At 39.2% G+C, this 22,606-nt stretch overlaps 1 protein-coding gene across 12 annotated transcripts in view; it reads right to left on the bottom strand.

Annotated features, from left to right (window-relative positions):
• Nucleotides 1-22,606, bottom strand: part of PPFIA2 (PTPRF interacting protein alpha 2) — a 374,197-nt gene that overhangs the window by 75,743 nt on the left and 275,848 nt on the right. For all 12 annotated transcript variants that reach the window (XM_040989854.1, XM_040989864.1, XM_040989875.1 and 9 more), the window contains 6 exons: nt 21,334-21,480; nt 20,013-20,147; nt 14,577-14,660; nt 14,174-14,305; nt 12,966-13,028; nt 8,346-8,437 (listed from right to left, as the gene is read on the bottom strand). In XM_040989854.1, the coding sequence (XP_040845788.1) occupies nt 8,346-8,437; nt 12,966-13,028; nt 14,174-14,305; nt 14,577-14,660; nt 20,013-20,147; nt 21,334-21,480 (653 nt within the window). The remainder of the gene's footprint in view (nt 1-8,345; nt 8,438-12,965; nt 13,029-14,173; nt 14,306-14,576; nt 14,661-20,012; nt 20,148-21,333; nt 21,481-22,606) is intronic.

The raw sequence follows: 22,606 nt of genomic DNA, 5'->3' as shown, positions 1-22,606 counted from the left end.
AGAGAGGGGGGGAAAAAAAGGTCTTCCATCCACTGGTTCACTCCTCAAGTGGCATAAAAGCCAAAGCTGAGCCAATCTGAGGCCAGGAGCCAGGAGCATCTTCTGGATCTCCCATGCGGGGGCAGGGTCCCAAGCCTTTGGACCATTCTCTACTGCTTTCCAGGCCACAAGCAGGGAGCTGGAAGGGAAGTGGAACAGCCAAGATACCAACTGGTGCCCATTTGGGAGCATACAATGTGAGGACTTTAGCCACTAGGGTACCATGCCAGGCCCTCAGGTCTATTATTTAAGATGAGGTACATTTTCTGCTTTTGGAATGCACTTGCAACATATCTGATCATCACTGCTTTCAGATGTAGTGGTACAATGAAACAAGTTAGGATTAATAACCAATATCCATTAGACTAAATTCTGAAAATTCTATTTAGATTGAGTAAAAAGTTTAATATTTGTAATTTAATATTATATCTGTTTTAATTGTGTGATAAGAATCCTACTTAAAAAGGATTCTTATTAAAAATATAAATATTGGAGTTCCAAAATTAAAAGTTTTAAGACAAATTTATACATGGATTTTCCATTTTTCAACATGAAGATCAACAAAATGTTTAAAATCAGACTGAGAAAAGGTTAACAATCCTAGTTTTAAGAGGAAGGTTTCTACTATCCAGAACTATTTTTTAGCTTTTGAAAAAAAAATCATCCTGAAAAGGATTCAGACAATTCTTTTGATTCTAAAATTTGTAGAGATGAAAAGGTAAGAAAATTGCAGTTGGAGTAATATATTGTTGCACAGTTTTTCAAAAAATATGATAGTAAAGCCCACTTGTAATAAATGTGCAAAAAAAAAAGGCTTCTGCATAATAATGGTTATGGTAATAACAGCAATGTCATGCTACCCAATCAAATCAAATGAGATACAACAGCAGTAAGCTCTGGCCTTTATGGCCACTTGAGGAGTGAACCAGTGGATGCAAGATCTTTTTTTCTCCCCCTCTCTCTGTAAATCTGCCTTTACAATAAAAATAAATAAATACACTTTTAAAAATAATAGAGCTGGGACAGGTAGGAACAGGTCTTGTGTTTAACTATACACACAAACGCATTTATATAGGTATGTTTGCATGAAGTCACCTATGAGATCATACTCTCAAATGCCCTGACTCTCACTCAGTCTCTATTGAGCAGATGGTCTAAGTTCGATGAGGACAAAAATCAGAGTTTAGTCATCTTTCAATGTCCAGGATGGTATGCTTGGCACATAATAAGCATTGCATCATATCTAATGAAGTAATGGATGAGTAATGCTGGTTATAATACAGTCCCAAGCTCTTTATCGCATAACCATCAGTCCCTGTTTCCTGTGACTCTCACATGAATGTTATTTTGGGAAGCAGATTAGCTTCTAGCATTATAAATTGTCATTTGATATATATCAATGTTTTCTATTTATCTCTTGCTTCTAGATCATTTGCAAAAATATGAAACAAAATGTAGATCTAGTACATTAATGGCCTGCTTAAAATTCTTCAATGACCTTTCAAAGGCTTCCTTCATTTTGGTTCTTCTTTGGCCCAGCTTCTCTTGTAGCTATCCCCACTTTACTTTCTATTCAGCTGTTGGGACTTTCAGTTCTTTTAATAACTCATATTTTCATTCTCATTGGAGGCCCTGAACTGGCTTTTAACCTGTTCTACACATTTATGGGTCAACTATTCTTAAGGCTTTGGCATAAAACTCCTGTTGCTGCATTCTGTTCTCGCTCCCACTTTGCTCTCAATCAAAGCATCTTCAAACTACAGAGTTTGTGCTTCTTTCATCTGGAACATGTACTATCTCACCACTATATCTCCAATACCACTGTCTGCTGTCGGCCTAGCTTTTTTGTTGTTGCTGCTGTTTGTTTGTTTTTAGATATGTGGGGAAAGCAGCGAACACTAGTCCTGCAGATTGCCCAGGGAAGGGGATCTGGGAACTTATTGGAGTGGCAACAGCTGAGGGCATGTCACACAGAGGAGAAATGACTTCTGGAGTCTTCTACAGACCAGACCACTACACTCTCAGGTAGGTGAAGGAGCTGATACCAGGTAGTCTGTAGACTGGAAACTAGAGGGCATATCTACCTCAGGCCAAAATGCTTGTCCATATGTGAGACCTGGACTGGGCTAAATAGCACTGCCAGCTACCCACTGGTGCATACAAATGCTGGGAGCGGGAAGTGGGGCTAGACTGTAGAACCTGCCTGCTACTGTTGGAGCAGGAGGTAGACCTCTACAGATTGCAGCACCCACCAGGGAGAGCAGGGAATAGTGACTGGTTGAGCCAGGCTGGACCATGCAACTCACCTGACACCCTGAGAGCTTGGGGCAGAGAGGAGGTCTGGCTGGGCCCAGCTACAGTACTTGCTGGCACATGCAAAGGTCAGGATTGAAGGCAGATCATGCCAAGCAGGGCCACTGTACTCAGCAGCACGTGTGGGATCTGGGTATGGAAAAAGGACTGGTAGGGGAATTTGGAGAACCTTGCCTGTTAGGTCTCAGCTCTTGGTGGAGAACACAAGAGTTGGGGCTGGGTTGGACCAGGCCAGACAAGGCTGTAGCACTTGTCAGTATTTGTATGGACCAGGTCTCAGGCTAGACCAGGCTGGACCAGGCCACAGCACCCACTGGCATGCATGAGAACCAGGACAGGAGGTGGGTCCCACCCTGCTGGGCTAGACTGCAACACCTGCCAGTGAGAACTGAGACTGGGGATAGGCCATGTCAGGCTGGCCTGAAGTATCATCCAGCACACACAAGATCCAGGACTGGGAATGGGTCAGGGAGGGGAACTTTGGAAATCTGCTGTTAGGCTGTAACTCCTACTGATGAATGTGAAAGCTGAGGCTGTGGGCAGGCTGGGCAGGGCAAGGCTGCAGTACCTGTTGGCACTTGTGTGGACCAGTTTTGGGGGCGGCTAAACAAGGCTAGCTTCCAGCACCTGCTGGCGCTCACAAGGAGAAGAAAGTGCATGGGCCAGGCTGGGAAGGTTGTAGCACCCATTGGCAGGAGATGGAATGCATACAAAGCAATCAGAACAGGTCATGGTACCCACCAGTGAGTGTCAGGACTCACCAGATCAGGCTGTGCCACAGCATCCAGTTGCACATGAGAGATCTGGGACTGAGGGCAGAACTGGTAGAAGAATGTGAGCAACTCTCCTGCTAAGCCACAGATCCCAGTGGTGAGCGTGAGTGAGGGGATTGGGAGTAGACCAGTCCTGGCTGGGGTGCAGCACCTCTTGGCGTATGTCTGAGGTGGTTTTGAGGGCAGGCTGGGTGGGCCAGTCTACAGCATATACTGGTAAGAGCAAGAGTCAGGATGGGGTGCGGACCAGGCTGGAATGGATCACAATATTTGCCAGTTCACATAAGCTCTGGGGGTAAGCAAGGCTAGGCTAGGCTGTTGCACGCACCATCAAGAGTTGCAACTTGGGGTGGGCTAGCCTGAGTCAGGATGTAGCACTTGCTAGCAAATGCTAAGACTTAGGGCAGGCCATGGGCCCAGCGGCATGGCCTAGCGGCTAAAGTCCTCACCTTGAACGCACCGGGATCCCATATGGGTGCTGGTTTTAATCCCGGCAGCTCTACTTCCCATCCAGCTCCCTGCTTGTGGCCTGGGAAAGCAGTTAGGGATGGACCAAAGCTTTGGGACCCTGCACCCGCATGGGATACCTGGAAGAAGTTCCTGGATCCTGGCTTTGGATCAGCATAGCATCGGCCGTTGCACTCACTTGGGGAGTGAATCATCGGACGGAAGATCTTCCTCTCTCTTTCCTCCTCTCTGTATATCTGACTTTCCAATAAATAAATTAATCTTTTTTTAAAAAAAAAAAGACTTGGGGCAGACCATTTCAGAGTGGGCCATAAGCACCCACTGGCACCCTCTAGACCAGGGGCTTGGAGTGGGTCATATTGAGTAGTTGTGGGGACTCCCTTGCTAGGCCACTGCTTCCATGGTAGAGCATGACAGTTGGACTGTGAGCAAGTTGGTCTGGGAGTGAGCCATGCTTGGCGAGGCTGCTGCACCTGCTGGCACACACCAAATATGTGTGGGTCAGAGAGGCTAGGCAGTAGCACCTGCTGGCAAGTGCTGGATGTGAGTCATGTCAGATGAGATTGCAGTACCATCTGGCACGTGTAAGATCCAGCCCTGGGTGTGGGTCTGGTAGGAGAACTGTGGGCTACAGCTCCTGCTGATGCACATCACAACCAGAGCTAGGAGAGTGTCCACCTGTTTAAGGCAACAATATCCACAGGCATACCCGTGGTTTGGACTTGGGAGCAGCTCAGGCTGAGCTAAGTCACAGCAACTATGGGTGTGCATGAGAGCTGGATGGAATGCAGCACTAGCCAGGCTGAGTCACAGCAAATACTGGGAGGTGCAAAACCCAGAGCCGGGAGTAAGCCTGGTGGGGCTTTCTGGGTGTTGCCCCTTTAGGCTGTGGCACTCATTGGTGTAGGTGAAGAATAGGCCTGTGGCGGGCTGAGCTGGGCTAGACTGCAGCACTGGTGAGTTCTCTTGTGAGACGGGTCTCAGCGCAGAGTTGACCAGGCAGCTGCATCCACTGGTATCTGCATTGACTGGTGCAGGTGATGGAATGAAGCTGACCATGCACTGGAAGGCATACACAAGGCCAAGTTTCTTGGGGGACTCTACAATTAGTCCATTGGGCTCAAACTCTGGCCACAGGGAAAATCATAATACATGTGGTCTGACCCTGGAATGCTTGTATTGGGACTGGGCCTCTTAAGTTGATGATGCCTGTGCAGTGGACAACATGCCCAGATGTACATGGGGAACATGACCACTAGCTCATTTAGACTAGCAGAGGACATCAACTGCCTTTTCAGAGGATGGAAAGCAGAACAGGTGGGAGCATTCTCCTGCCCAAGCTTTGCAACATGTCCCTGGGCCTGTGATGCACAAAGGTAGACTTGGCCAAGTATTAGACCTTGGAAAAATTTTCCCATCCTTGGTGCAAAGAAGCTGATGACATCCCAGACCTATCAAAACAACTTGAGTAATACCCTTCAACATTCCTCCCCACATTGGAGCCTCTAAGGCATCACCAAAGCCATGTCCCCATTGCCTGGGTGCTGATGCAGTTTGACAGCGAGGAATGGCCTCTTCCCCTTCCCTCACAGTGAACAGAAGAGAAAAAAAAAATGTAACATTTGTCCCACCCTTCTCCTCCACACCTTGACCCTGCAGACTAACTGGAAATCGACATGGGAATAAAGCCCTCTCAACTGCATAAACAATATTAAAATTAAAAAGACATAAAAACTCTACAGATACACTTTCTATATGAGTAAATAAGCAACATAGTTCATGTATATCCATTCTACAAATTCTAAAATGAAGTATGTGGTAATTATTGTTCCAAACCTAGGAATATGCATTGTTATTTTTAGTTGAGTCTTGTCGGTATAAGACGTTGCACAAAGCAATGATTGTGTTGGATGGGTGTTTTTGATGACTTCACCGTAGGCATATGTTAGGTTGTGATGTTAATTCACTGGAGTGGTGGGCCTTTAGCCAGCACTTCTTTTTTAAGATTTTTTTTTCATTTACGTAAGATGAACAAACTTCATGTATTTCACATCTATATATTTGGAAGTAGAGATACTGCTCACTCTACCCCCCCTTCTCTCCCAAGCTTCCTTCTTCCTCCTCTTTCTTCTTCTTCTTTAATCTTTGCAGTGATATGCTTTCAGTTTACTTAATAATCACAAGTTTAATCCTGCACTAAACAAATAATTCCACAAGTAAGTAGAAAAACTAGTATTCCTCAACAGCCTAGGAAAAGAACTATATGTAACAATCAAATTTCAAACTGTTAATTTTACTCCTATTACTTTTCCTTGCACTCTATATTAGTTATCACAAATTAGAAAAAACATATCACGCTTATCTTTTTAAGATATGTTTCTATTCCCTAGGAGTCTATGTTTTGAAAATTGCTCCAATCTCACATCTCATAAACACAAATAAAATGGACTACTTTCCAAAGCCTGTGGCAATCAAAGGTGTCAGACTGCTGATAATACTGCGTTGCCTATGATTAAATGTGTGAATCCTTACAGGGTCTCTCTTTTTAATTTTAAAGGCAGAATTATAAGGATGGGAGGACAGAGATGGAAATAGAAATAGACGGTCTTCCATTTACTAGTTCACTTTCTAAATGGCTGCAGCTGCCAGGGCTGGGCTAGGCCACAGCGAGGAGCTTCTTTTGAGTCTCCCATATGGGTCATGGGACCCAAGTACTTGTGCCATTTTCTTTTATATGAATATTAGCGGAGAATTAGGTCAAGTGTGGAACACCTGGGACTTGAACTCGTGCCTTAGGCAGACGCTCAGCCTACCATGTCACAATGCTGGCCCTTTGCAGAGTCTCTTAATAGCTTCAAGTAAAGGTTTTAATCACAAAAGACAATTATATGTGAATTATTAGCCAAGGTCTTTTTCTGAGTAAAGAATCATTTAATTGTCTATTGTTTTTCTTTTTTAATTTTTAAATTATTATTTTATGATACTGCTCCATAGGCTCTGGGATATCCCCTTGCTCTCCACCCTCTGCAAGTCTACTTCCCTCACTGTCTTGCATTCTACTATCACAATGCTTAGTTCTTCATTCATAAGTGCATCATTCTCTCATTTCAGTGTATCCTTGTATTGTAGGTATGGACAATGGCAGCGCGCAGCATCCTATTGTGTGTATGTGTGTGTGTGTGTGTGTGTGTGTGTGTGTATTTAAAGATTTATTTATTTTTATTGGAAAGTCAGATATACAGAGAGGAGGAGAGACAGAGAGGAAGATCTTCCATCTGATGGTCCACTTCCCAAGTGGCTGCAATGGCCAGTGCTGCACCGATCTGAAGCCAGGAGCCAGGAACTTCCTCCAGGTCTCTCACACAGGTGTAGGGACCCATGACTTTGACCCGTCCTCGACTGCTCTCCCAGGCCACAAGCAGGGAACTGGATGGGAAGTGGAGCTGCCAGGATTAGAACCGGCACCCATAAGGGATCCTGGTGTGTTCAAGGTGAGGTCTTTAGCCGCTAGGCCATGCCGCTGGGCCCATGTCAATATATATTTAGCAGTTTCAGTGGGAGTCCTCTCTGACTTGGAAGTAGAGACGCATACTGCACTGCAACCTCACATCTGGTTATCACAGTCCCTATTACACAGCTACTATATATCGCTTTAAAAACAAAGCCATTAAACCAAGTCAACAACAGGATGGAAGGCAGAAAATTTACAGCAATGGGAAGTTACAATAACATGCTACAGAATGACCTACATATTGCTAAAGAAATGAAAAAGAAAATAAAAACCTTCTTGAAGCAACTGATGCTACTTTTAAGGTGAGGTAACAAATCAAAGTATATAGATGTAGCTAAATTTATTTTAATGTATTATCTATAAGTGTATTTTTCTTTCATCTTTAACTACTTTAACAAATACCTCAAACATTTCATCTGCTTTTACATTCTACTTTAAACAAATATTTAGCAAATGCCAAATGACTGTAATCAACATTTGTTTGGTCACTTACCCTTTGGATTCATTCCAGCATGCCTCTGCACTGAATATGTGTACAGAATAGCATTTGTGCATTGCATTCATAGGAGGAAAGGCCTGCTGCCATTTGGAATGAACTGAAACTTACATATGCACAATTCAATTACTTCATTTAAGAACTTCTTTATACACTTCTACCTATATAATTACATGCAGACTATAATAAGGTGTCTGCATTATGGAGCTCTTAATTCGAAAGTGAAACTGGTTTTATGAGTGTAGACATTTGAGGTTGACTGACCCAGTTCCAGCCATCGTGGGCATTTGAGAAAGAGAATAGTGGATGAGAGCTCTTTCTCACTTTCTGTCTATGCCCCTTAAAAAAGATGCCTGTCCACATCTCGTACTGGAATGCTGGGTTCAGTTCCCAGCTCCAGATCCTATTCCAGCTTCCCACAACCAAATACCCTCAAAGCAGAAGTGACGGCTCAGTAGCTGATTTCCTGCCAATCAAATAGGTAATTTGGATGGAGAGTCAGGCTTCCTGGTTCAGCCTAGGCCACTACAGAACTTTACAAAGTAAACTAGGGGATGGAATCTCTTGGTTTGTCTCTCTCTGTCTTTCTGATTTTTGAATTGGATACATTTTTTTAAAAAAAATCGATGATGACTTATGAGCAATAGGAAGTATTTATTTATTTTAGCTGAGGACGCAAGAAACTCTGAGGACTTTAAAAAGATTCTTAGTGGATATTTAAAATAAACTTTCAATTTAAAATTACCTTGACATTGTGGGCTCAATTAAAGAGCCAGTTCTCATTTTCAGTTGGTCAAGTTCAGATCTAAGCTTTTCGATTTCTTCTGCTAGTCTTTCCTGGAAAGCAACAACAAAAACGTGGTAATCAGATATTTGCCAATCATTATAATAACATTCCTTTATGATAAATCAAGTTTAATGAGTAGTTTAAGAGGGAAAACTGGCATATATTTTTAGTGGAGATGACTAGATATGACAGTAAGATATTCCTGAATTTTTCACCAGTAATGAAATGTAAAGAGAAATTTTAAAAATTACCTATACTCTCTAGCATTCACAAACAATAAACAGTTGAACATTTATTGAGTATTAAAGCCAGAATTAGTGAAGTAGACATTGTTTCAAAATGCAGAGTGGAGACCCACATCTAGTTTTAAACACAGAAAAGGGTATAATGTAGTAAACAAAACATTTTCATCATTCTTGGTTTGAGGGCTGTGTGGGTTAAGGAGAAAGAGAACAGGACAGAAAAGATAAGAATAAGATTAGCACCTTTAAAACCAGACATAACAATGTGATTATCAGGTTAACTTGTACAATTATTTGTACTTTTGACAATCTTTGCATGTTAGCCAATATTAGTTTCAGCCTGTACATTTACAAGAATAGAGGCTGTGAGTTAAGCCTTAATCCTAAATGCTCTTTTTGCCTTTTTTCTCATTAAAGTTTGTTTTAATGGGTCAAAAAATTCTGTGATGGATTTTCAGTCAAAATGTTTTGATTAAAATGCACAGATCTGAAAAACTAGTACGCATAGCTACCATGTACCAAGTAAACAAGACAATGACACACAAAACATTCTCCTTTCCCGCTGAAGATTTTGCAAAGTATTACTATCATTAACTTTTTTGTTTTAATAATTACAATGTTCAGTGGTTGTAAATGTTTGAAGGTGCCCCTCCAGATTTTCCCTTTATATTTTCCCCTTCCCAAGGGACAGTGCTCTACATTTTACTTCATTCATACTCCTTTTTTCAGCACAGTTTCAGCATGGTCTTTTCAGTATTGTTCATACCTAATGATTTTATTCTCATAACCACCATCCTACTCTAAATGTTTATGTTTTTAAAAGAATTATTTAATCAGCATCTATCTCTTCTGAATAAATTATTTAGCTGTCATATCATATTTAAAACAGATATGCAATCCAATAAATGTTGTGTAAAAATATTCAGTAGTTCCTTTGGGATTTGTTAACTCATTTGTTCATCATTTATATACACACAGAGAAAACACACTGAATTCCTCTTGTTAACAGCCACTGATAAGCAGTGAAGTGACAAATTTCCTTCTCTTGTGTGGTTTACAATCTGCAGGGAAGGTGAGCAAGATGCAGACAGGACATGGTGACTACAGGACGTATTAGGAAGGATAAAATAGTGGAATCATGGGGGTATTTATTTGATATAGTGATATTTGAGTAGAGACCTAAAGAAAAGACAGGGAAGCAAAACACAATATCTTAAGAAAATGCATCACATCTAGAAATAATGGAAGAGTAAATGCCTCAGAGGAAGTGCATTGATGAGATGGGGAGCACAGGCCAATGTGCCTAATGGAAAAAAGGAGGAATGAATTGAGGAAAACAGATCCCTACAGGATTCAGGAAGAGAGTCCTACAAGACATTGCAAACCATCTTAAATCCTTTGACCTGTACTTTGAGTGAGACAGAAAATGATTAGAAGAGTTTTGAATAGGGCAGTTACAAGATAATTCTAATGATTGAGGAATAAACTGAGATGAGTTTAGACATAGGCAAGAGAATTACTATGCATATTGCTAAAATGCAGGCAAAAAACCAATGTCTTAATTGAAATGATATCAGGGAGAGAATGGCTAGACTGTGACAAATTCTATAGAACTAGCAGGACTTGCTACTGTACTAGACATGGGGTGTGAAATAAATGTAGGTATCAAAAACATTGCCAAGATTTTTTAACCTGAGTAACTGAACGAAGTTACAGCTGTGATATTCTTTTAAAAGAGATCCATCTATAGGGGTTGGTGTTCTGGTGTAGTGGGCCAAGCCCCTGTCTGCAGCATTGTCCATCTTCCTCTGCTCTACTAGGTGCATTTTCAGGGAGCTGGATTGGCACTGGAGCATCTAGGACTGAAGTGAGCATTTGTGTGGGATATGTGTATCACAGGGCTTGTCTGAAACACAATGCCAGCCCCAAAGTTAGCATTTTCTGAGGCAAAATGCTGCAGAAGGTGCTTAGTTCAGGAGATGGTAGTACTTTCAGGGAACTCTGAAGAGGGAAACCAATATGTCAAATTTGAGATAAAATTGCAATAACGAGCTTGCAAAAAAATTTATGAAGTCCCTCACATTTGAGCACACGGTAATTAATGTAAATTCAGAACTGCTCTACGTGTAGATGGTTTTTAAGTTCATGAGATTAGAGGAGGCCACCAGGTGCTGAACAGAGGGAAGAGGTACATGGATACTTCCAGGAACTTCACGTTTGAGAAATGTACCTGATAGGTAGAAACACTGAAAGGAGAGCTTGAGCAGGTTGGGGCTTTGCCTGTTGAGAGACACTCAAGATAATTGGGTGGGGATTTGAGGAGAAAGAGGTATCACCAGACCAATGTGTTCAGCTCTATGCGATGATAGTTCAGAAACGAGGTCCCAACTAGCCTGTGTGCTCTTTGAAGATGAGCATGACAACTTTGCAGAGTGTGAATTGGTTAGGAGTGCTGACAGCTGGCACAGATTGTTCCAGCTCCCAGGTCTGAGTTGTGGGTGGGGGAGTGGGTTCTGGGGAATCTTGCCAGGAGCACACAGAACTTTGGATAACACCCCACAGCATAACAATACCAAGTCCCAAATTCACAATCTGCCCAAATTGTTTTTTTTTTTTTAAACACATATCCGTGATGGAAAATTTGTAAAGATTTAATCTTCTTTGCTCTTTCTGTGCTGTTGTATAAGAGACATCCTCAATATAGAATGCCATTCCCATTTCTAATTGTAAATATCATGTTAGTCTCCAAGAGCTTGCTAAAGTGTTATTCTAAAGAAACAGGCCAAGGGGTAGATTCTGTGGGGGAGAAGTGGGCCCAAACCTATGAAAATACAACTTCCACTGGTTAGCTCAAGAGCTGGGGTGGTGACTAGCTGAACTAGGTGTGAACATGGGGCCCGCCAACATTCACGGGTACTGTGACTGAGAATAGGCTGGGCAGGTCCAAGCTGCAGCACCTGCATGTGCATCCTAAAACAGGGTGTAGGGTGGGCTGGGCCGCAACATCTACCAGCTCATACAAAGGCTAAGATGGAGGGGCAGGCTATGCCAAGCAAGGGCCTAGCACCTGCTGGAACATGCGAGATCTGGGTCTGTGAGTGGGTTGAGTGGGGAACCTGGAGACTCCCCTACCTCCCACTGGTGAACATGTGTTCCAGACCTAAGGATCAGGCAAGCTAGGCAATGTGGCTCCAGCCATTGACAAGTGTCTGGGTTGGTTTTGGAAGGGGCAGACCAGATAGGGCTGAGCAGCTCTCAGCCCAATGGTGAGTGCAAAAGCCAGGCTGGAGTGCAAGTCATGCCAAGCTAGGGTATCACACCTATTGGTTCACATGAACCAGGGATGGGAACTGACTGAGCAGGGTCACATTGCAGCACCTGCCAGCGAGAGTTGGGACTGGGGGCTGGCTAGATCAGGCCAGGCTACAGCATCCAAAGGCAAAGGCTAAAATGGATGGGGGCTATGTCAGGCTGGGACAGAACAAGCACTGGCAAGCACTGTGAGATCTGTGGAGGGGAGCAGGCCTTGCTGGGGAGCAAGGGGGACACCCTGGCCAGGTTGTGATCCTCATTGGAGAGCTGTACGGCAAGGATGGGGGCTGCAGTCTGGTCTGGGTATTACTGCAGAATCCTTTGGCTTGTATGTGGGTTATGGGATGCACCAGACTAAGCTAGAATCCAGTACCCACTGGTGCTCATGAGAACCAGGGTTGGTATAGGACAGGCTAGGCCAGGTCTCTGCCCCCTGCTGAGCCAACCAAGGCCTGCTCACTGATGTCTTCAGCAGCCTTGTATGTTGGCAATTTTTATTGCCTCCCTGACTCAGTTGATCCTCACTAGCACCTCTACCCCGTATCCTTATTATCTAATAACTGTGTGTTCTCTCTACTCAGATTTTATAGCTACTTTTAAATGATTATTATGTTTGAAAACACCTAACTTCTCAAAATTTTACACATAATATCTACTCAATACACCTATCCGAAATATGATGCAAAAATAGGTAGTTTTCTCATTTGCATAAATCATAAAGCAAGACAATTTTTTATCATGTTAAAAGCCAAAATAGGTATTATCTTAGAAAGAACAGTGGTGATTTTATGCTAAAGTGAGGGAAGTTTCTAAAATTGAGATTCTTTTTAGTGTTTGGACTATAAAAACTTGTGTAAAAAATTCTCTCTATATATACCTACACTTTTCTTAAGCATGATGTACTAGTTAGATATGCTTCAAATGGATGACATCTGAAAATTAATCTTTAGCAGATTCATTTTAAAACAAAATATTCATCAGTGCAGAACTGAAAAAATTTTTTAAATGTACAAGTCCATAATACCTTATCATGTAATGATTCTTCAAGATTCTTTCTAAAAGTTTCTGATTCTTGAATTAACACATTCTATAAAAAGAAAAATGCATACATAATTAACATATTAAATATTTTAAGATTTTAAGATTTCACTTGTAAATATCTATTTTCAAATACAAAATTAGCAACTTTTAATAACAGATGAATTATCAGAGAAATAAGAATGAAATTTTAGATAATCAGAAACCAATGTTACAGGTAATAAAGGCATGTGAAAATAACTTGCATCATGGGTTAACTGAAAGAATCCTTGCTATAAAAATGTCAGTGTTGTCAAAAGTTTGTATTTTTCTTATAATATTACAAAATAGCTTTTAAAATAATGCAGTGGTTTCAAATCTGTGGTCTAAATTTAAATGGTGTAATAATTTCATGGTAGTCTTATTTTTGGAGTTACATGAGAAAAAAAAACATGTCTTAGGGTTTCATAATGGGTAAATCAATCGCCATTTTGTTTTATTTTCTTATTTTGATCGTTTTTGTGTGTCAGGAGAGAATGTCTAGTTAAAGTAAAAACTGCCACTAAATTTAAATTTCCAAAATAATTTGTCTGCCTGGGTTTTAGTCCCTACCAACAGTAATGCTCTGGAATTGCTCTGGCTCACACATCTTGATGGTCAGGCCAACTATGACTAAAACATATATGTAATCACAAATCAAGTGGTAAACTTAGGGAAGCCTGTTTTTGTTCTGCTTTTTGTAACAGGGCAGCTAAAAATATTGGGTTCCTGAACTCGCCAGAGGCACTTGTAGTAGTGCTGCTGATGATGTAAACTTACTCATAGTTTGGCTTTTGAATGACAGTAGATATTAGTCATGCTAAAAATAGTCCAAAGCAAGATATCAGTTAACCCCCACACGCTTATTTTTTTTGCCTCATGACTCTTCTGTATAGGAGAAAGGTATTTTCATTACCAAATACAAGACAAATACGTCATATATTTGTCTTATTTGACCATGGTAATATGAAAGATTTATAATCAAGCATTCTTATTAGGAGCTCATTCTATACATGTTTTTTATGGAAATCAATCATTTCTAAGATTATATCAGACTCTTTTAAGTCGGGAAGGTAAAGGATTATTTGATCAAAGCAATGGGTAGAACAGTAAAAACGAGCACCATCACAAGAACATTGCTAAACACACATGCAAGTCTCTACTCTGCCCTTTTACCTTCTCCTCCAGGGCGGCCATTCTTTCCTTTAAGTGTAGCTGTAAGCGTTCATTGGATTCAGTCAGAAGTCGGTCCACAGTATCAGATAATCTTTTGTTATGTTCTTCATTCATTTTCTCTCTTTGCCTAGCCTTTTATCGAGGAAAAGTAAATAAAAACAGATAAGAAAGGAACAACAACAAAAAAGATTCTGCAAGCTTGTTCTCAAAAATCTATTGGTTTTAAATTGGATTTAATTTTATTTTAAATTGTTAGAAAGTTTGTTTTTTTTTTTTAAATGAGTAGGGTGTCCATAAGACTCCAAATCTAGCCCACTATTCAAAAGGTGTTCTTGTCATAACCGAGGTACGAGCCAACACTGTGGTGCAGTTGGAGGCAAGGCGAGTCATTAACTGTACATACTCTTTGAAGTTCCTGATTCTTTTCTTCCAGTTGACCTTCTAGATGCCTCATCCGTTCTTCAATATTTCCATGTCTCTCTTCAGCCTGTTAAGGAATATGAAGAATGCATCTGGAATGGAAGATCTGATTAACTCTTTTCACAACTCTAAAGAAATTGAAATAAAATGTAAAGCAAGCTACTACCAATTGCAAACATAGTTTTCAAAAAATAAACTTTCTTTAAACAGGCAGCTGAACAGCATTGCTTGAAATGTGTCAGCTACAGGGGCCTGTTACATCCAAGCATCAGCAAAACACTGGAGTTGTTTATGAGCAGTGAAATCAGCCAAATGTAACATGCAAACTGTGCATGGTTTGAACACAAACCTGCCATTGTCCAATCTTAAGCTCCTGAAGCACTGAACTGCACAGATGGTCGATTATCAATAAACAAAAGTAACAAAATTTTTATAAATGAAAATAAAAACTTAGATGGATTCTATTTAGCAATAGAAAGTAAAGTCCAGTAGGACTACCTTCCTACGTATGGAGATCATTTCTTGTAGTTTAGCTTCCATAACATATTGATAATCATCAGATGAGGTAGAAGAGGTTGGATCAGACTAACAGGTCAAGGAAAAGGAAAGGGACAAAATTGAAAAATCAGAACTAAAGACACACACTGAACAGAACATAGCACAGAATGCTTAAAAGAAAAGTGACAACAAATTTAATACTTTAATAGAAATTTACTTGGAAATCACATGACATCTGGTGAATATGATGCACTTGATGGTTATAAATCAAAGTCAATGATATGTTAAAACAAAAAGCTGTTAACCTAAATATGGAAAGTTAGTGATGGCGGGCAATGAAACACTATTACAGAGTGAATTGAAGCAACACTGAAAGTCATGTAATAATTGGGATTATGAGAAACCAAACACTAGAATATGTCTCATAGATTTTTAAAAGTATTACGTTTTGCTTTGTTTATCATACAAAAGTAATAGAGACTGACTTCCGATGTGAAGGAGTATGTTAGACAATGACTCATTGAATAAATTTGGTATAAAATTGATCATAACTCTTGCTCTGTAGAAATCAGACTAAAAACTAAGCCCAATGATTTATTTTTATGAGTATTCCCCAATTCAAGCATCATTGATCTTCCCTCCAAAACAGTTATGAACTATGAGATGACTTCTGGTCTTTGAATACAATGAGAATTGGCCTAGAAATCAACAGCTTATTCTCAGATGTAAGTTTCATTGAAGTTTTAAATGAAAACTATTACGGCAACAATAATGGTGTAAGGGCAAGAAAATTCATTGGTGAACTCATTTGGTCCACTCCAAAGCTGAATAATATTAGTATGTTATGCACAGATAGCATATAATGATTCACCAGAATTTTAATCATAAATAGTTACATCATCAGAGAAACCTTTTGCAAGATGCATTTTATCTCTAAAATATATTCTATCACATTTTCTAAATGCATTCTAAAATAGTTCATTGCTTATGCAAATTATGACAATAGAACATGTCAAGTAATTACAGTAAATAATCTATTCATGTACTGAGTCATACCTGTGTACTATTTTCATGCAAAATTTTTACATTTAATTGACAAAATATTCAAAATCAAATCTTGTATGCATATTAAACGTAAAACTTAATAATTACATTTCATAGGACTTCCTGACATCCTAATTGCACAAATATGGAATGTAATGAAGAAATGAAAACAATTCTTTGCCAGGTCTTCCACAAATTTCAAGCTGATTCAACAGTAAAAGTAGCATGATCTCTAAATAGCATAATGGCTTTATAATATCATTTAAAACAGAGTTTTGTTACAAACACAGTAAATGTATGAAAATACTATTGAAGATATATAGTTTAAATTCATAAATTCATGAACAGTTATATCTCTAAGCTACATGTTAATAGTCACATAGTGTTATTAGAATCAAGTTATGAATTTTTCAACAGTCAGCACTTTTAAAAATATAAGTTTTTATTGTCTTTAAGATTTCTACCTCTTTTAGTCTTAACACTTAGAAACATACCAAATATTATTTTATTAACTCAAAATATAAGGCAAAAATTCTTTCATTACTGTTACTGCTGCTATTTTTTTTTTTACTGGCATTAAAAATAAATGAAATTCATCATGGAAACCAAGATGAATTATTTCTTGCTGAAGGACTATACATTTTAATATAAAAATAGGCATAAGAAATAATAAAATCTGGAGTCCAGAATAAATCTTTTTCACTTGCATATGAATTTCTACAGTGATATTTCAGTTGCATCTATGAGCATTAACAATTTTGACTTTCCAAAATCTTTGGAATGTGTTCTATCTACACATTTACTACACACACACACACACACACACAATGGAGAAAATTAAGCAAAGGATAAATCTAGATATAATTTCTAAATAGTAGAAAATTCTCAACCAACACCACTCACATATGTTAAAGTTAGCTTTGTGAAGACTACAAGAGCATCACTTGATATAAATACAAGGATCCTTAGGGAACTGTCTGCAATGTTTATGCTTCTTGATAGCAAACTGGATTAATCTTGATTTTACTCTAAAATTTGAAATAAAGCAATTCAAATGAGCTGGAGTTTTAGAGTATCTTATATGATAAAATAGTTTTGACAACAGGAGGGAAATATGCAGAAACAGAAGAAATTAAAGAGAGCCCTTGCAAAAAAAAGAAAAATATAGTTGCCTATAGTACATACCCCAAATAAAATATTTGAAATGATTGTTAAACATGATATTTGGACCCTAGTTTTAAGATAACAAGAAATTCCTTTATTTTTGTGATTACTAAGAAAAGGTTAAAAAACATAAAACGAATATTATCATCATGTAACAGTGAGATATTAAAAATCAAATTTGAAAGGAAAAATGAGACAGTCTTACTGAGAATCCAGAGTTCTTGAGAACAGAAAACAAGAAAATATACAAGCGATAATTATTTGCAGAAGAAATAAAAGAGTGATTTTTCAAATCTTATTTTTAAAAAGATTTATTTTGATTGGAAAGGCAGAAACACAGAGAGGAGGAGAGACAGAGGGGAAATATCTTTCATCTGATTTACTCCCCAAGTGGCTGCAATGACTGGAGCTGAGCACATCTGAAGTCAGAAGCCAGGAGCTTCTTCTGGGTCTCCCACATGGGTGCAAGGTTCTAAGGCTTTGGGCTGTTCTCAATTGCTTTCCCAGGCCACTGACAGGGAGCTCAGTGGGAAGCGGGGCTGCCAGGATATGAAGCAGGGTCCATATGGGATCCCTACATTTGCAAGGTGAGGACCTTAGCAGCTAGGTTACCGCTCTGGGCCCTCAAATCTTTTTTAAAATAGTGGAGGGAGAAATAAGTCCAGTATAAAATCTTAGCACTTAAGTTTGTATTATGAGTTAAATTTTGTGGCAATATCAAATTATTTGTTTGAAATATGTTATTGATACTGAATCATTCAAAAGATAAGATGGGGACAATGAAGGAAAATGAATTTAAAAATTTGAAGGTTTTTAAGAAGAATAAAAAATTTCTGACCAAATAAAAGTTTAAAGTGTTAGAGAAAAACAGATTGTTGGTAATAAGAGAAAATCAAGAATTTTGGGGGGGAGATTCACAAATAATATATCAAAATAGTTCAAGAGAATAAAAAAGAAACAGGTATTAACACATGCCATTTAGTGATTTTTTGAATATTCTAAGTCAAATACCCTCAGGAATTTTATCCTAAAGCCCTATAAACCAATATATTATCTTAGTAATATTCTATTCTGAGTCTACCAAATATTTGTTGAATTCTAAATTGCTTCTCTGGAGAGAATTCATACTTTCTGTTATTTTATTTAGGATAATGTTGATGATTATTTAATACTAAAATTTTACACGTTGATTTTTCTTATTTAGTCACTCACCTAACTCCCCTGAAAACAGTGAAAATCAGTGAGACAACACTTTAAAAACTCTTCAAGTTATTCAAGTGGTAAGCCTAAAGATGCATATTACAATTCGTGTTACAGATATTAAATTGGTGTTGTCAAGAAAAAATATTTAGTATTAGTAACATGTTTGGATTGCTATCCATAATTTAGGCAGTATTTTTCAAATTAAGTGGTCAATTCATTTTTGTCTTAGAAATCAGCCATTTGTGAAGTTGTCACGGAGATGGCCTATTCTGTGGCTACAGAATGATCCAAATCTCAGACTAATACTCTATGTCACTGGTTACTCCAGAATTCTACAGAAAGCCAGCTCTTCCAATGCTTCCTGATCTTGCTTTACTTTGTCAACTGCATGGCTTTTTCACTATCTGCTTAGTTCTTCTGCTTTAACCAATACGTAGATAAATCGGCATTTTCCTGAAGGTCAGGGGGTAGGAGAGGCAGATGTATGATGTGCATAAGATGAGACTCAATGGTGAAACCCTGTTGTTGGGCATGCTAAGAGACACATGGTTATCTGCATCTTAGAACTGCAGGGGTATGAGAGCAGGCAGGTGCATGTGTGTGTTTGTGTTACTTCTGCACTGCTGCATCCACTGTGCTGGACAATCCCTAAAGCCAACATTTACAATTTTTTTGTTTACATAATTACTCGACCCATTTCTTACAGTGCCTTTAAAAAGTAAGAAAAGACCGATGACTATGTGATTATCTAAAATTTGTATGTCTTTTTGCATTAATATGAAGTCAAACATGCTGTTATTATTGACAAAAATCAGGACTTTCATACTAAGAACATAAAGACATACATACATTATACACAGAGAGGTACATTTTGAATCAATACTATTTCCATTAAACTGAAATACATCAGATAATCCATTAATAGTATAATGGTTTTCTAACACTGAAATATATACAGATAGTCTACAGATACACACCTGAGGAAAATACTGAACTTTCGCGAAATATTGATCATGTTTCTCTCAGAATAAATTACAAAACTGTTTTCTGGGTATTTAACGGCTTTAGATATCTGCAATCTTAGTTTTTAACTTCTAGCAAGCTTAGCCTACAGTAACTTAACATACTTTAAAATACTGTAACTATTTACCTATGCTTCTAATGGCAAAATATTCATGTGAAGTCTGAGAAATTTTTAGGTCTCACATGTACATATTTATCACCATGATTATTCTTACATGAAAATATTGTGAAAATTAACCATAACAAAGACAAGAAAGTTTATTCTGTTTGGTTTAAATAGGCCGCCAGATCATCCATCTGACTGTAGCAATCACTTGATGAGGAATAAAACATATGCAGTAAGAAAAAGAGCCATTAAATATTGTACAAATACGTGAAGGTTAGATAAACTTAACATACATTGTGCCTAAAGAACATTCATGAATTCCATGTTAACGATCGGTGATTTCTGCCTCTGGGTTGACAGAGTGTTGTTTTAGTGTAGTACCTTGGTTAGGGCTGCAATTCTCTGAGCCAGTTCAGCCTCTACTTCAGGTAGGGTTTCAGCCTTTCTCATGGTCTGCTGTAACTTTTGCTCAGCCAGCTCCAGGCGTTCTTGTAACTGTCTATTTTTCTCTTCCATCTGAAATAACAACAGTCACAGAGAAACTTACAAGGCCAGGGGAAGGAGCAACATCACCGTCCGGTCGGTAGGGTAGACACACCTCAGCCACAATTCTAGACAGAATCAGCTGCTACCGCATTTGGATGTGCTAAGTGACAATGCCCTTATGCTGTCGCCATGTAGTATGTGTGCCTTTCCTTTAGTAACATCATCACACTAAAATTAGAGAAGTTCTTAGCAAAAAGAAATGAAATTTCTTAGCAAAAAATTTCATTTCTTAGAAATAAAATTTCTAATAAGTATGAATTGGGAAAATGGAATGCAGTTCAGTATTAGACTTGATCTGTACTGGGACAACAAAATGTATATTTTTCTGTTGATTCTGCTTTGTGGCTTTTCGTTTAATGGGACGCATCGTAACTGTGTAATAGGCACTCTTATATCCAGATGTGAGGATGCAATGCAGTATGCCTCCCTACTTTCAAATCAAAGATGGAAACCCAATGAAACTGTTAAATATATCTTGACAAGAGGATGCTGGACTCTCTGCCACTGTCCGTACCTACAATGTCAGGATGCACTGAAATAGCAGAATGATGGACTTAGGATGGTTTATGAAGGACTGCACTGCTGTCATAAGATAGGGGGAAGCAGTGGTGGAAGCTCTGTACGATATGATCTCTGTTCTGAATATTCTACAGAAAAAGCAGGATTAGACAATGTTGAGGCACAGGGGAACAATTCTGTTTATTCAAATTCTGCCAAATCAGTCAGATATGGTGCCTACATTTTCTATAGTTCAATAAACTTGGTTTACATTACTAGTCCTATAATTTACTCAATAGGCTATTTTTGGAAGATGTCCATGCTTCAAAACTTCTGTCCTATGTACAATAAATGTACCTACTTACTGGTGATGGCTAGAGTTAAATGAACCAATGTTGTAAACAGTGCAGTTCAATTTCTATGTCTTGTCTAGATAAAAAGTAAACAATATTTACTATCTTTTTACTAGTAAAAATACCTTTTTAGTCCTCTAGAGGATGAAATGCACATTGAAAGTTAGCATATGTTGATTTGCTGCCATTTTAAATTTTAGACGATAATGAGACAGTCATCTGCTAAGAAATCCTTTTATTTATTCCATGATGTATGAGAGTGTGGTGATCATACGCATATACAGACCAGAATGGAGATACTGAACCTGCCGTAGGATGGCTTCTTTATTTGCCAACTCATTTTCTAGTTTGTCATTCATGTCATGTATGGAGGTAGATTCTCTCTGAGCACTGAGGTAACGCTTCTCAAGGGTTGTGATTCTTTCTTCCATATCTTCCTTTTGTGCCATTGCCTACAATTAAAATAGCAATAATTCAAATTGGATCATCTGATGGTTTACATTCTTGTCCTATTCTTTAGGTGAAAAAGATAAACGTTATGGTTTTCTTGAACTAGTACTCATTCATTTAATAGAAGAAATGCAAGAGTTTCTGTGAGTCTATTCAACTTATCAGCCAGAATTCTTTCATCATGGGTTAACCAAAAGCTTTCTACTTTCTAATAATCATGAGCATATGAGTCAGAACTGGATATTGGTCAGGCCAGGTAAGACTGCTCCACTTGTCACTAAGTGTGTGGACTGGTTTGAGTGGGGGTGGAGTGGGTTGGGGTGGATTCAGTAGCGCTGGGCCGAACCTTAGCAAACTAGCATGTGCTGGGGCCAGGATGGAGTATGCCCATGCTAGGCTAGGCTGTAATACCTACTGGTTTGCATGAAAGCCAGGGACTGGGGTGGACTGCACAGGGCTAGAGTGCAGTACCTACCAGTGAGAGATGGAATTGGGGGTGGATTAGGGCAGTTCAGGTTGTAGTATCTGATGGCAAAAGCCAAAGCAGGCAATCAGTTGTGTTGGGCTGGGTTAGAGCAACTACCAGCATGGGCAAGATCTGTGACTGAGAAGAAGCCTGGTCAAGGAGCTAAGAGGATGACTTGGCAGGGCTGCAGTTCCCACTGGTGAGTGTGAGTGCTGGATTAGGGATGCCAAACTGGGCTGGACAAGGTTGTAGTATATCTTAGCATGGGTGTAGTGTATGCCAGACTGAGCTAGGCTCCAGCACTTCATGGTCTTTACAAGAGCTAGGGTGTATATAAAACAGGCTGGGGTAGATCTTAGTACCTGCTGAACTATGTGAGAGCTGGATCTAGGAGCAGACCAGGCATGGCTAGGCTGTTGTAATGGTAATAGCCAGAATGGTAGTGAGCTGGTCAGGCAATGCTGTTGTACCTGTCAGGACAGGAGGTGGGCTAAGTCAAGCTGGACCAAGTACCCACCAGTATGTACAAGATCTGCCACTGGAAGGTGACCTGCAAAAAAAGGAGTTTCAGGAACTCCTTTGTCAAACTCGGACCCTACAGGTGATTGCAAGAATCAAGACCTGGAGCAGCATAGAATGATCCAGGTTATAGTACCTGCCAT

This window comes from Ochotona curzoniae, unplaced genomic scaffold (assembly GCF_017591425.1).
Source record: "Ochotona curzoniae isolate NIBS_2020 unplaced genomic scaffold, NIBS_Ocur_1.0 contig_1014, whole genome shotgun sequence".
Classification (NCBI taxonomy): domain Eukaryota; kingdom Metazoa; phylum Chordata; class Mammalia; order Lagomorpha; family Ochotonidae; genus Ochotona; species Ochotona curzoniae.
Note: the sequence above shows the minus strand (reverse complement) of the source record. Positions and strands in the feature narration are given on the sequence as shown.